At 41.9% G+C, this 16,339-nt stretch overlaps 1 protein-coding gene across 1 annotated transcript in view; it reads right to left on the bottom strand.

The window, feature by feature from the left end:
* Positions 1 to 16,339, bottom strand: part of LOC148019084 (putative ADP-ribosylation factor GTPase-activating protein AGD8) — a 46,494-nt gene that overhangs the window by 14,761 nt on the left and 15,394 nt on the right. Inside the window, exons 2-4 of the mRNA XM_087701666.1 lie at positions 8,951 to 9,069; positions 8,409 to 8,862; positions 8,058 to 8,309 (exon numbers count right to left, since the gene is read on the bottom strand). Coding sequence (XP_087557792.1) covers positions 8,058 to 8,309; positions 8,409 to 8,862; positions 8,951 to 9,069 — 825 coding nt within the window. The remainder of the gene's footprint in view (positions 1 to 8,057; positions 8,310 to 8,408; positions 8,863 to 8,950; positions 9,070 to 16,339) is intronic.

The raw sequence follows: 16,339 nt of genomic DNA, 5'->3' as shown, positions 1-16,339 counted from the left end.
ATTTATACAACAATTTGATGTAGCTTACACTAGAGGGAATTTTACTAAAACTTCTAAGGTGCGGAAGGCTGCAACTTTTTTGAAAGGTAATGCTTTGCAGTGGTGGAAGATATTGTTGATGCAAGGATATGCACCTGCCACTTGGGTCCATTTTAAATAGTTGTTTACAACTTCATGGTTAACTGGTATGTTTGAAGTAGATATCGTGATTGCATGGCATAAATTGGACACGGCAAATTGTGCGGATTTAGACGAGTACAATAAGAAATTTTGGGAAGCACTTTTGCCCGTGAGTTCTTACAAGACAGTGCCCCTATCAAAAAATTTTGAAAAGTACTGTTGCGGTTCGCCCGAAGCCATCAGGGATTATTGTACCAAGACCAGGGTTTACAAATATGGTACAGTTAATTGAAAATGCTAGTGTGGCAAATGCATTGTTGAAAGGAAAACCTGACTGCTTTAAAGGCACTGAAAAGAAGGATTCTCAATTTAAGTAGGATCCTAGCAAGAAGAAGAAGCAATTTCCAGAAAAGACCAGCTTTACAAAGAAGTCTTTTGGAAGAAAAGTTTTCAGCAGCAGCCTCAGACTTCTTTTAAATGAGGCAAAGGATAGAAGATGCCACTTTTTGGCAAATCATTTGAAGAAAGAAAGGCTTTAAAGATGACTGGGAAATGCATTATATGTGAACAAAAAGGCCATATTCCTTCTAAGTAGCCACAGCAATCTTCTAAAGATGTGGAGGATAAAGATGCACCAAGTAAAAAGAAGCCCAACATTGGCTTAGTGCTTGATATGGTGGGAGATCAATCAGCTGATGATGCCAAAAAATTGTGCAGAGCTTGGGAAAAGATCAAAGATTCCATAGTGCTTATTTTCTTTGATCTTGGAGCTCGTGCAAACTTTATATCACTGGCATTGGTAGCTAAGCTGGGTATACATCCCGAGGAAATGGGACCAATTGGACAAGCTGATTTGGCATGCCCAAGACATACTGAACCTGTCACCCCCATTCTTGGCAAACTTCATATGCACATTCACAGCTATGTGGACACAGATGAGTTCCAGACTCACCACCAAGCATATCAGTGAAGCAGCTAGAGACCGCATCATAGTTGAGATCATGTGCAGATCTTGAGATCAGCTACAACCCATAGTCTCCACCACACTTTTGTACATGGTTCTATCAGATCTGGTTCTCCTTTCCTTTCCTTTTCTTTTCTATGGATGGAACAACACTACACATGGTTCAACCCTAGTATAGTCCCATTGTATAGTTATTCTCAGTATTGTTTCATAGGCCACCCACTTATTTGTAATGTTATCTTTGCCTTACTGATGAGATGACATTAGACATGGATGTACTCTGAATTTTGTCTCATCGGCCACATTGGCCTTATGTAGATGTTAATATATCTTTCTTTCTTCTCTATGGAGTTCCATCCGCCATAGCATGCATAGCCTATTGGTCCATCTTCACAAGCTCCATACCCAACACATGAAGCTTTATCCCTGACCTTTCTTTTCTTATGTGCCAAAATCTACTCGGGTATTAATATCTCATACAACTTCTCAACCTCAAGCTGAATTTCAATAGATACATCCTCTAGCATATCCCCATGAAAAGACCTCAATAAACTGTTATGAAAGGCATTGTGTATCCGCCAATGTGGAGGTAATTTCAGCACATATGCAACATCGCTAATCCTCTCCAACACTTGGAAGGGCCCATAGTATCTCATACTTAACTTTGAATACAATCTCTCTCTACCTTTTATCTTTTTCAACCATCCCTTTTCAAAACACAGTGATACATAATCACCCTCCACAAGCTACAAAGCACATCTAGAGTGATCAATTGTCTTCTTTTACTTTTCCTAAGATCTCTGAAGTATATACTTTATCTTTGCATAGGCTACATTCAAGCTTTTCACATAGTGATCAACCTCAAAGATCTTGTAATATTTCCAAGCAATTAAAAATTAGTTGATTAATTCGAAAGTTAGGTAGTTAATTAATAAGTTAGTAAGATTACTAACTAAAGACTAACTAAGGTAAAAAACTAACATTAATAACTAGTAATTTTTATTTAATTAAAAATAAAAAATTAACCGAGAGTCGTAATCCAACATTTTTCTTGGATTGACAAGAACCGTAGCCACCCTTCACGGAAGTTATAACATGAACGAGAGTTATGAGCCATATTAATCACTAGTATTAATGTATATAGTACGGATGGTCTAAAAATATTAGATTTTTGGATAAAATCTAGCATATTTTAGATATTACTATTGTAAATATCCTAAAAAGATATGAAAATTTCTAGAATTGGATATCATGTAAAAAAAAAAACAAGTGATTTTTTAGCTAGTTTTGAAAATTTAATACAAAAAAAAGAGAGATTGGCAAAATCATACGCGCCCCGATCGTAGTTTATAGATAATAAACAGCACTTTGAACAAGGAGAAGAAAAAAGAGTGATCTGGAAGATTTCTAATCAAGTGTCTTGGAGTTTTACCTCCCTTTCGAAGCCAATGGAACCATCAAATTTATGATCTCAGCATCAGATCATCGATTTTTCCAATATCCCCTCCACAAAGAGCTCTTCTTCTTAGTCACAACCCTTCTTCTCTTGTTTAACTATAAATATGAGACATGGGGAGCAGTTAGGGGACCACAAGGAGACCCCGAGAGGCTGCGAGAGAGAGGTAGAAGAATACCCCTCCAAGAGATTGCAAGGAGCTTGAGAGAGAGAGAGAGAGAGGAGTTACCCCAAGAGACTGCAAGGGAGAGAGTTAGCTCAATTTCCCCTATCTCGATTTTTCACTAAGCCATCTTTTCTTACGCTCTCCCATCTCAAATTCATTCCTCCTTTATCCCTCGAATTTACTTGCGGACGATGGCCCCCAAGCAAAAAATGTCGCGTACGGATGTTAATCCCACAACCAGCAATGAAGCTTCGGGCGAGGGTATCATTGTCAATACAACTACGGTACCGGATATAAGTAATACATTTCCAAATTATTAGATGCTTGCTTTGATTTCCGCATGAGATACATTAGGTCCCGTATTATGTCGCATGAGAATAGGTTATTGAAAGGGATAAATTCCATCTTTATAATTATAGGATGCATAATCAAGTGCAAGAGTTGAAACTATGAAAAAGAAAATTGCATTCATCCAAGTATAACGCATCTACACCTAAGTGGCACATGAAAATGTTATCGCGTCTATTCTTGCATTGTTTGGAAAAATACAATTGGTTTTGTTGGTTGTTCAAACATGCTTTTACATTCAGCTTATTGTTGAATTGTCATTTTGATGATTATTCCAAATGCTTGTGATTTATGGTAAATGCATGACAAGGGTCTGTGATAACAAGTTGCCATGGGAATAAAGGAATGTTTTCTTGGAAAATGATATTAGGGTTGAATGTCTTGTTTGTACTTGATTCTTAAAGGATTTAATTAAGGAAATGATATTTTACATGGGTGGATCATCTCCAAGATCGCACCGCGGTTTAACCCGAGAAGGGCACTGCTCGATTCACGGACAGAAGGTCGAGTGGTGAAAATGCCAACCACGGGAATGGTGTTTCACTCCTAGGCAGCTTGCGGGTCTGGTGGAGCTCTAGCCACCCCTTGCTAAGTCCAGAACGGAGTTGAAGACTACCGTGGCCCCAACGTCTATGGCGTTGGAAGATTCTATTCTAGATACAGGATGAAAATTGTAGTGCTATGTGATTTGGACCAACTACTTCTGCAGGGCAGAAGGGACATATAATTTCTCTTATATAGACAGGAGACAAAGATTAATCGGAAGATAAGTTAAGAAACTTGTCAAAAAGAATTGCTTGCTCTGTATTCGTGTCTGTGCCATAAATTATGCGAACGAACCTTGTTTCCTAAAAGGCTTAATTAAGGAAGTTGATTTTAAATGCCATACATAAATGTGGTAGGACCTAATTAAATAACTAAATAACGCCTATTGAGGGAAGCGAGTGGACGGAACCCCGACGAGTTTGTCCTATGGCAGGGTGGTCCCAGAGAACTGAGAGGCTTCTCACAAGGTTTTACCAACCCTTAGAAATTGTTAAGTTAGAACCCCGATTCATACTGTTTAAGGGGACCAGAATGGGACTATGCCCTATGGGTAGAGAGGTCAAGCGACGCATTTCTCTCATTTCCCATTCTCTTTGAACCAAGTGAGGCATGGATCTGCTTCGGCTTGGGTATCTCTATGTAAAGTAGGATGTCCAAGATCCAACGCTAGAATGCTGTCAGGAGACCTTGACCACTAGGGACCCAAGTTTCAGGTCGATCCTAGTGGGTTTGGCCACAAACGTTCCGTTGCGAGGCAAACTCGAGAAACCCTAGGCGACAAACCCCATAACATTCCATGGAAGTGCCGAGCGGTGTCGCTTAGATTCGTCTCTCGATGGACCGCTAAAAACGTGTCTAGATAATCAATAGGCGGGCACGTTACAAATCTTATCCTTAGTGTGCAAGATACGTGTTACTTTCTTACCACCCTCAACAACCTCAAATGGAGCTTTGCTAGTGAAACTATACACCATATTGTTGTATGCAAACTCAACAAATGGCAAGTAGTGCTTTCACTATGTCTTATGGTCTGATATATAGCACCTCAAAATATCCAACACAATGGAATTTCCCTCTTCAGATTGCCCGCCTGTCTACACATGGAAGAATGATGAGAATTTCAACATGGTACCCATATTCTCAAACAAGCCCTTCCAAAATAAACTGGACATCCAAGGATCTCAATCACTGACGATCACCTCTAGCATACCATGGTACTTAAAGATATGCTACAAAAATTAACATGCCATATGATCAGCCTTTATCTTCTTTCTCACTTGAATAAAATGGGCTTGTTTACTGAATATGCAAATGATAGTCCATATCCTATTATTCCCTATAGGCATCCTAGAAAGCTCAAAAATGGAATAGCAATGCTCTGCCAAGGCTTGTTTGCAATAGGCAAGGGCTACAACAAACCCGACATCTTTTGCTTATCATGCTTCACTTTCTCACATATGATGCATGTCCTGACAAATTGTTCTATATCCTGCCTCAAAGCTAACCAATAAAATAAATGTTTCATTGCTTTGACTGTGGCATCAATCCCTCTATGCCTTGCATAAGAAGCATGACTCTTAATGATCACTCTAAGTCTCAACTACTTTGTGATACACAGTCATCCATGCATCAACAAAAACCCATCTCTTGGCACAAAGTACTCATGCTTCTGGCCATTGCAAAGCTAATTATACACATTAGAAAAATCCGAATCAGTAGCTTACTAATCCTTCATGGCATCCAACTCAGTGTCATAAACCATACTAACAGCAAAATCTGAGGCTCACATAATAGTGCATTAGCCACAACATTCTTTTTACCATCAATGTGTACAATCTGAAAGGGAAACATAGAGAGGAAGTTTGCCCGTCTCATATGTTTCTCTAACAACTTTGTCTGCATAAGAAAGTACCTCAATGTCTAATGATCTGTCTACATTGTGAAATCAGCCCCTAACAAATAATGTTTCCATGTAGACAGTACATAACTAAACCACAAATGACTTGCTTAGATCAAATACGATCACAGGATCTGAAGTCATCTTTTCCTTTAACTTGTTAAATGCTCAAATTTTCACTATCGTCCATCTAAATGGCATATTCTTATTCTGCAAAGCATGCAATGAAAACCCAACAACCTCATATGATGAAGCATAGAAGCCTTGGGCAAAGGCTTCATGAAGAGATGCACAAAGCACACCGGTACTACGTTCAAGAGCAGATCGTGGATTCTCGATTAGTAGTGGCCTACTGTCCCATGAAGGATTGTGCAATAGATCTCTTCATGAAGCCTTTGCCAAGCTTCCATGCTTCATCATATGAGGTTGTTGGGCCTTCGGACTCCCCCAGGATCTGAGAGGGTGTGTTAGCTTGCCACATTTTGTAAGTCTGTGCCATCTCCTGGTTGAAAGCATCTCTTGTTCCTGTCAACATATGTCAGCCTGTGTAGCCCTGTCGCACTGCAACAGCCCTGATTAGTGCCATGTCAGCATTGCGATGCCACATCAGCATCAAGTCAGCCAGCATCAATCAGCTAGATTTGGCCATTTTCTGCTATCTATAGTAGATTGGCTGGCCAGGCAGATCATCTTTTTCTGCCTTCTACAGGTACTCTCACTAATTGCAGCATTCTTCTCCATCTTGTGTAAGGACTATTGGCTGCACGCTCCATCTCCGTCACTGTCACTATCAATGTCACCATCTCCAGTGCTGTCATCATTTTCCAGCCTGATCCGGTGCCCCTCACTGATGCTTTGGGCTGTGTGCAGGGACTGATCAGTCCATCATTGTATTCAGCATTCTTTCCAGATTCAATGCACATCTCTCTCTCTCTCTCTCTCTCTCTCTCTCTCTGTGTCTTTTCTCCTCTCCTTTTCTCTCCATATTCATGTTCCTCTTCCATTGCACACACTCACAAATTTTACATGGTACCTTTTTCCTTTTTCCTTTTTCCGTAAGCCTGTACCACACTACATGCTTGGTGGCAAATCCTTCACTAACTGTGGAATGGCCACTATACCAAGAGCTAGAGGTACCAAAATTACATTCATGTTAATTAAAAACCTTAGGTGAAGTCTTTATGAAATCATTAAGTCCATTTCTCATTCTTGTGACACCCACAAACTGGGGAAACATGAAGAAAGGACAAAAGAGGATGAATCATGTAAAGGGGTAGGGAACTCTTGTTCACCATGACATGGTCCTCCATGCATATTAGGAGGGGGAAAGCTCTTGTGCTAGGGGCAACCTATCATCAGGCTAGGGCACAAGGCACTGGAGGCTTCATCTAGCTAAGTCTGGAACCACCAAGTGCACAAGGTGATCCAACCATCACTCCATACATCTCTCCAAAACTGGCAGGCTGTCAATCGTGAAGAATCCATATAGCTTTGACCCGCGATGCCCACCAGCTGAGGAGCAGTAGAAATGTATACGAGGCTTGAAAGGCTGCCAATTGCCAATCCACGCTGCATTCCAGTCAATATGCAATCCTGCATGCTCCCATCCTCCAAATCCTCGAACCAAACATGCTGCCCTATCCAGGATGAATCCATGATCAGACACCAGTGGCACAACCAACCATGCACAGCTTGATCAGCACATGCTCTCCTGCTTGCACTTACTAATCCACCTGCATGGCACCCATCTCCACACTCTTGTTGATGATCAGATTGATGATGATAAGTCATGATGTTGACCACGATCACAAGAAGATGACAATGAACATCAACTGGAGACCACAATCCACGACGCCGAAAACTGTAAAGTGGTCTGCCTTAAATAGGCCATATGCTGGTGCCTGTCCACCAGCACCATGTCAGCAATCCTACTGACATGTTATCTGAATACCTGCCACATCAGCACTGTGCCAACCAGTAGGCCACATCATCAAGTGTACTAAAAACATGGCAAAGAGCTTGTAGGCAATTCAACAAATTTTTAGTATAGATAAGCCATCTCATGTTTTGTTGGAGAATCTTTTCTAAAAATGTTGCCTGCAAATTTTTAGTATTGTTAAGCCACTTTGTGCTAAGTTGGAGAATCTTTTAAAAAATGTTGTCTGCATCTTTTTACTTGTCTGCCTCTTTTTCCCTTTCCTCCACTAGTCTTCTTCTTCTTCTTCTTCTTGGGAGCCGAGGTCCCAGAGGGTGATAGGGGATAGGAGGTGAAGAGATCATGGGGAGGGTGAAAATGCTAAACCAAGTATCTTAAAGATCATCTGATTTGGGGGAATCCCAAATATGTGAGAACTTGAAGATATCGACAAACTTAAGGGTTTGTGCTTTTCCCCATAACTATAAAAGCTTTGCAAGCAGCTCTGCCCCCGACAATTTCAGGCTTGTGTTTAAAGATGCGAATATTTTCACAAGAACATGACCAAAAAACAAACAAAGGAAGTGTCAAAAGAGATATGCAGATAGCTCTCATGATAATTCAGAATAGAACTGAGAATATTACCTGTATCTTAGGTCGACTCAAACTTGCAGTTTTGCGAGTACCTGCAGTCCCAAAGTCTGTAAAAAAATCTCCTGCTGTAGGTGGAGCCAATACATGTCCAGAAGACCCTGAAAGATCAGTCCCGCTTGTGTCTTTATCTTCCAGATATGTAAACCTAGATGTTCTAGCAGCTGCTTGTGAAACTGAAGAGGATGGAGGGGCAGGTTCAGGAGGAAGCTCTGCAGGCTTCTGATCATAAATGTTTTCCATGGTCTGTCATTGTTCAGCAGACCAACCGCATGTACCTTGAGTCAAAACCCTGGATCATATTTTACTTAAAAGTATTTAATAAACAAAGAGATATCAACATACTTTTGTTGTCAGCTTTTTTACACCCAGGCCACCACCTGCTTTAGCACCAACTATCTTCTTGGCACCAATTGCAGTTGGCTTTCTAGTAACTGTGGACGAATACTGAGGAGTGGATACAGAGGAAACTTTTGGTTGCTCAACCATAAAATAATCAGTATCAGCTATCTCACTATCTGCAGATTTCCCACTTGGAATCTCTTTGAAAGAAAAAGCAGACTGTGTAGTTGGAGAATCAGGGGCATATGTAGATGAAGAAGTAACAGTGGATGAAAGTTTAGCCACTTCCTTGGCAAGCAACTGTCTGTAGAGATCTGCTGCCCTTGAAGTATACTTGGATTCAATTTTGCCACCTTCAGTCCATCCATGCTGTTTAAAAAAAGCCAATGCTCGGCCATTCCCACCAGCAGCCATCAGCTTCAATTGTTCTTGGGTCCATGAATCAAGATTTGTTGACCTGAGGAATTGCAACAAATTATATTAACAGCTTAACTTGGGTCAACAAAAGACAGCCATTGCCACAGCAAAAAATAAATGTCTCACACCTTACAAAGGTGATGTGAACACCAAGACTCCGATGGAGAGCTGAGCAATCCAAGCAGATGAAAACACCATAGGTAATAGAAGCCCAGGTAGGGTTTTTAGCATTGCAATCAAAGCAAACCTGAAACAAGATCATTAATTATGAATTTCTTTCACAGTTTCAGGAGCATATAAATATAAGAGTTTTGTTTGAAGAGGCTACACAGTCGGATAAAGGTGTTATGTTGCCATATATAGCTACTTTCCACAAACACACGATCATTAGAAACAATGGGTAGACAGTACATATTACACAGCCATCTGTCAATCAAAAGAATACGCACCACAAATTTTTCTATTCTTTCTTTTTTTTTAATGGGTTTTGGGGGGGGAGGGGGGGCAGAGGATTTTGTTGGCATGAGGGGTGTGTGAAGAACTGTAAGCTTGGATGCTAAATATAGATTCTGGCAAAGTTTCAAAAATGTGGTCTTTGCATTAGCAAATGTGCTAAATCGCCAATGTTAAGCTGCATGTATCATTGGCCATTTTAGCAAATGTGCTAAAATGGCCAATGTTAAGCTACATGTATCATCTCAAGAAGAAAAATGTGAATACAACCAAGGTGCAGCTTACCTCAAAATAACAAGTCAAATAATTGCACTTTAGGGACATAAATTTGTTAGAGAACTTAAATCATCCAAATATCAGAGTGCACCAATTACACTACAGTGGCAACATGACAAATGTAATATGGGAAAACTGTTAGCAAACATTTGTGCCTTGTAAAGCCATCTCCTTAGACGAAGACATTAGGAGCTATAATATAGTCATTGTCCATCATTTTATGTGTTTTGGGCACATTAAATGGAGGGTGCATCAGTGCATTTCGTTTTTGGCACTGTAGGCTGTCCTGGGCACTCACATTTTGGGCCTGGCCACTTGATTACCAATTGTGGCCCCCATTTGCCTATGTATAGGTGCCCTACCTCATCTCTTCCATCCCCCTGCTACTGTCTAGCGCCCACACTTTGACGCTCAGTGCTACACGTTGGGACTGACCATTGCAACCTTGTATCTTTCAGCCATTGCAGTCAGTTTGTGCCTTCTCTCCTGTGTTCATTCAGTCTCCTCCCCATGTTCACTTTCCTTTCTGCTGCACGCTCTCACATTGTGTCATTTGCCAAGTTGGGAGCCAGAGTCTTCAAAGAGGAGCGATCTATCTACTTACTCCCAGCTGGGTGCCACCCTTGAGGTGTAACAAACCTTGCAGTTGCTGTCAACCACCAGTGCAGGGAGGCTTGATTTCAAACTCTGCAGGCTGCCTTTGATCCAGAGGTACCAATGCCAGGCGGCCTTAAGCATGCCCAGCATTTGTGCAGGCCTGCTTCCCCCTGCCTACATTTTGGGCATGGGAACTACCCTTTAGGCAATTCCTGGTTCAGCTGGGCGGCTGCAGACAGGACATCTATTATGCTGTGTCTAATCCTGGGCAGCTGCTGTAGCAGCAGGTGACCTCCTTTATTGCTGGGCAGCAGATTTCGGTGCTGACATCATCATTTGCAGAGCTGTATGACCTGCATTTTCTACTCAGTCTCACTGCCCGACATCAAATTGCCTCTCCTGACTCAGATACTCCCGGTCTATACTGCTGCACCTCAGTCTTTTGGCTGGCCAGCACATTGATGGACCCCAAGCAGACGGAGCATACCCAGCGCAGCCTCTTTTCTTGTGTTTTGTTTTCTTGCAAGTATTTTTGAAGGACATCTATGGCCAACGAGTATGATGAGTGGGATCATGTGGATCAGGACTGAGAGGACTATCATAGCTACAACCAAGACCATAAAGACCACCAATCACAGAGCCGTGATCATGAGGATCATTGGACAGTTAGTGAACAACCACCATCTTATCATTCTATCCCTCTAGGGCTACAAATCCCCAATTGGGACTATTGGCACCCCCCATGCATGTGCCTATCCTACCCTCTCTACCTACATCTAAGAAGTTGGATGGGACGAACTACCCTCTATGGTCATGCAAAGTCAAGTGCATCCTCCACACTTTTGACCTTTGGGATTTTGTTGCAGCCCCTATATCCTGACCTACCATGGATCCCCATGTTGGAGCGACCTTGGACTCTGCAGTTTTATGGGATTGGCTCTATGCCAAAGCCCATTGTCACAAGGGCGTGAAATTTTATTGCTTTGCTTAGCATTTAATTAAAAATTAATCAAATGTGCTAATGTGACTTACACGTGAGGTGCAAGTTAATTATTTCACAACGTGGGACCCAAAACCTCAAGATGTCAATTGGTGCCAAAGGCAAAAGCTATAATAAGTTACGACAACTGATAGGTACTAGGTGGTACCCAGTGTCAAATTGTTAGCCTAGACCAATTTATTGGCCACTAATATCAATAGTGACATTAGAAACTGGCCATTAATTAATTAATTAATACCGATTTAAGGGATAATAATAACTCAAGGATACTTGGAAGACAAATTGATCTAACCAATTCAATTATCGGTTAGTGGAGTTATTTTTCTAGGCACTAAAATAATTCTTAAATTAATACTCTGAAAACTAATATAATAAGTTAGATAATGCCAAAAAATGGGATTCTGGTGCAGGTGATAGCATACAAGAGCAAGAAGCAACCTTTTTGGCAGTCCTAAGCTGTAAGTGACAACTTCCATGGTTGTTTGAGCAAAGGCAACAGCAATTTTTCAGCCTTTCTCACGATGAAACTCTAAAATTTCTCTATCTATAGAATTCTCTCTAATCTTCCAATCATCTCTCAATTTATCTCAGCAAAATCCAACCATTTGAGTCCTCAGAGGTGGAAATATTGGAAAATCTCTACTGTAAACTCTAATTTACAGAGCAAAAATTAGGACTTGACAACCACCTCGGGATGCATGCTCAAAATTAAAGGCCTAGGACTTGAATTTCCAACGACTAAAATTAAAGAATTTCAAGGAGATTCAAGAGGCCAACCAACCCATATCAAATTTGGAGCTTAATTTGTGTTTCAAGGAGCAAGTTGAAGGCCACCCCCAAGCAAACCAAGGGCCAATTTGGTTTGAAGCTTGCTGGTCAGTTTTGATAGCAAGAGGCACTTGGATTAGCAAAGGAGATGAAAGAATCTCAATTATTCTCCATCCATTTGCAATAAAATTTAAAGAAATACTACAAGGGGCACCAAATTTGAGGCTAACCTAGCGTCCAATCTCCAAAATTAGGTGGTAACATTAGCATTTTCAGTTTATGTGAATCTTATACTTGCTATAATTAGTGTTGAATCAAGTTATTTACCACCCTCTCCGAGGAAGAAGGTTGGTTTCACCTGCTCTTCTCTCTTTTCTTAGTTGTGCAAATTCTATGCCCGTGCATGTAAGATGCATCTGCACTACCACAAAGATTTGGAAGAGATTGGCATCTCTCTACCAGATCCAAACATTTGAGCATTGCCACTCTCGAGTTGAAGCTGCAACTCCTCTCTATAGCAAATTCCCCTATAATGAGGCATCGCATCAACCAAATGGAGGATGAGCTTGTATCCCTTGGTAAGGCCATTCCTTTGAAGGACCTAGCTGTGACACTTCTTTCACATCTTCCATAACCAACATATGATGTGCTCTACACCAATCTTCTGACCTCTTGTACACAGGACACTATCACTTGAGAGAAGCTAGTCCCATTGGTATAAGCAAGATGTGTGTCACAAGGTATCACGAGGATATGTATGTTTACTTGCTTTGGCGTTGTTAAGCTGCGTAGATGTGAGGTACATATGAAGCGAAAATCAATTAAGTTGATGGTCTAAGTACCCCAAGATAGTGATGGATGATATTGGCAAAAGTTGTGTAAAATTATATTGGACACGTATATTTGTCAGTGGCTAGTGTCAATTTGGGTCTAGGCCATTAATTGGGCCATTAAAATGCCCAATGGTGATATTGAGGGACTAGAAATTAGGGTTTTCATAGCCACCTTAGGATCCATGCCCAATTACTAAAGACTTGACTACTCGATGTAGCAGCAAGTCATTAATTTGCAGCTGAACCAAAGGGGTAACTTGTGCCCAAGAACTGCTGGTTATTTATGACAACCATTGAATTGAAGATTGAAGGAAATCGGCCCGTATCTCAGTGTACTTCAACCTTATAGCAATAGAAGATAAAGACATACCACAAGGGGTGCTAGTTGTTGGGACCAATCAAGCGTCAATTGTCCAAGATTAATTAGTTAAGTGTGCATTTCCACACGTGTGTATTTAATGCTTGCTGTAATTTGAGTTAAAACAAGTTATTGCAACCTTTGGCAAGAAGAAAGGCTGGTTGCACTTGCTATAGGTACATTTTCATGAAGTCTTGGTAGGACAACTGGCTCAAAAAGTTCTATAAAAGGGCCCAAGGGCATGGCCATTTGTTATCCCAAAACTCTATCACTTTCATCATTGCCAAGCATCCATCAACATCATCACTCTCCCTCCTTGCCATCAGCCTTCACTGCCATCCTAGCCTACCATGGCCATCACCACAAATAGGCATTGCTATAACTACCCTGGGAAGCATTGTGCTACAATTTGTTGCTTCTATCCAATGTTAATTATTTCTCACTTGTGTGTAAATACACATTATTGTGTACTCTATGTGTGTGTGTGTGTGTGCGTGCGTGTGTGTGTGTGTGTTGTTGAGCTAAAATATGCATTACTTGCTTATTAGCCTCTTAAACAGCCCCAAAACACATTAAAAAATGCTCTTTTAGAGTAAAAAACATAAAACGAGGAGCGGTTCGAGAGTTCCATGGAACCCTAAAATAGGGAGCGGTTCAAGAGAGTTCAGTGGAAACCCTAATTTTTGGGGCACCCTTCCACATTTATAAATAGACAAGCTGCCCCCATTCAGCCTCATTCCGTCTGTGCAGGTTTCTCACTCCATGTGCAGATTTCAGCCATCAGCCTCCTCCCACATGGCTGTCCATCCCTCAAGACTACTACCACTCCATCCGTGTTTGCTCCTGCTGCTGGTGCCTTCATCCATATTGACGTCAGCTGCTGGCAACATCATCATCTGCTGCAATCTTATCATCCAGTCATCGCCAACCACATCAGACACTATTTCAGCTTGCTGTTTACAGCAGATTGTGCGCAGTTTCTAACCTCCGATCGCCAGTACATTGCTGCGTTTACCAGTTTCCAGCCTCCAGACTGTTGCGTTTTGGTAACCAGCTTGTTGCGGCCTGCCATTCACTATTCAGGACTCCGACTGGTGGTCGCAGACTTGGGATCCGTCTCCAGTGGATGTCACACTCCGACATTGCTCTACCCTTGAGCACACTGTACACTCTTACATTCATTTACAGCATTCATTCACTTCAAAGTTGTGTTCTCTATGTCCCTTCTTCTGTTTGTGTTTGAGTTTTGAGTTTTGCGTTTAGGGTTTGAGTTTTGCCCTCTATGTTTGTGTCTGTCTCTTTGTGTTTCTGTTGTGGTCGTACACTCTCTGTGTCCTCATTGCAAACCCTAGGAGTTTTCTTCACATGGTATCAAAGCCGATGCTCTTGTAAAGAGTATCCTACGGATATTGTAGAGAGCTAATCTTTGTGCGAGGCACACAATACGACTCGTAACCGAATCACAATGTCCCAAACACCTTCTTCTCCAGTTCCTATGATGTCTTATCAGGCTTCTCCATCATTGGAGGCCCTGAGACGACATTATGGACTCAGTGAGGAGGACAACACTCCACGTTCACCAGATTTCACTAACATGACAAAGGACTTTGAGGAGTACTATCACAACAAGTACGGTGATGTTTACACCCCTCCTACCAATTTTGCTACCACATTCGGACCGGTTGGTAAGGCTTGCCACCTCTCCGATCATGGAGGACATACGGCATTCAGAATGTCTAGCGATCCATCTTCATCATCTCAACTAGGTCCAATGTCAAGTTTGTACAATTCTTTTGTGTTGTATGAATCAAAACCCTTGCATGTTTCTTCTTTTGAGGTACAGGATCCAGATGGCTTTGCATATGTAAACTTCAATAAAGGGGGCTCACGAAGCAGATGAAATTCACGTACATCTATAGCTTCTGTTTCATTTGAGCATGTCACACACACTTCTCACTTTCCTCCCATCCCACCCTCTTCTATATCACACCTTGATCACCTCTCATCATCTTTCCAAAACCTTGGATTACACTCCACATTTGCATCACACACCCTAGGGGTTGGATCTTCCATCCCCCCTCCTAGCACCTTTTCCTTCTCCACCCCATTCTCTACCTCTTTGCACCATGGTGCTTCGTTAGGGGAAATGTTGTCAGAGTGCAACGATGCAGAAGCGTAGGACAAAGATTGAGAGAGTGAACACAGAGAGAAGAGAGAGAGAGAGAGAGAGAGAGAGGAGACAGTGTAAACGTAGAAAATCTACAGTGCAGTATGTTGTATAAGAGTGAAGAAATATACAAGGGGACAAAGGAAATATCTGTGTATGTCTCCGACTTGATGACCTCAATCTCCGTCAGCCCGACAACAAATCTCAAGATCAGAATCTGAAAATAAATGACTGCTAGAGTGTGCCACAAACTTGCTATAAATAGCCAAAAAATAGGAAATAATTGCACCAGCTCGACTGCATCTGCAGTAAACTGGCTAACTGTGCAGTAAAACTGTCCAACTGCAGGCTGCCACATGGCACCTGCGCAGTCTGCTGACATGGCACTGCCGTACTCTGCTGTCCACCAACTGTCCAAGAAATGACTGTCTTAACACCCCCTCTCAGATCCTGGATGGGTCAAAAGACTAAGGGATCTGGAATGCTGCCGAAGAAGAGCCTGGGGAAGCGCCTTCGTAAACAAATCTGCAAGATTATCCTCCGTCTTGCAATACTCCACATCAATGGTCCCATCCAGAAGCTTCTCCCGAATGAAGTGATATTGGATCTCAATGTGCTTTGTCCGGGCATGGAATACAGGATTCCATACCAAGGCAATGCAACTCTCATTGTCGCAGCGCAGAAGTGTAGGAGGAGTCAACAGCCAAGCTCCTCCAACAATCTCCGAAGCCACACAATCTCACAAGTGGTGGAAGACGCAGCCCGATACTGCGCCTCAGTAGAAGAAAGGGCTACCATGGGCTACTTCTTGCTACTCCAAGAGATAACACCTGTACCCAAGGTAAAACAATGGCTTGTAGTAGGCCATCGGTGGTCCACATCACCAGCCCAATCCGAGTCACTTCAACTTGCAAGAACCAAATCTGAAGCATCTGAACCTGCGAGATAATAAATCTGTAAGTCAGAGGTCCCCTTCAAATACCGAAGAATCCTCAAGGGAGCCTGCCAATGCACCTGTTTGGGTTCAGTCATGAAGCCTGCCAAAAGACCCACAACAAAACAAAG

The sequence above is a fragment of the Lygodium microphyllum genome, chromosome 20, assembly GCF_053477565.2.
Source record: "Lygodium microphyllum isolate KBCC chromosome 20, Lygodium_microphyllum_v1.1.10, whole genome shotgun sequence".
Taxonomy (NCBI): Eukaryota; Viridiplantae; Streptophyta; class Polypodiopsida; order Schizaeales; family Lygodiaceae; genus Lygodium; species Lygodium microphyllum.
The sequence above is the reverse complement of the archived record's forward strand: the minus strand, read 5'-3'. Positions and strand labels throughout refer to the sequence as shown.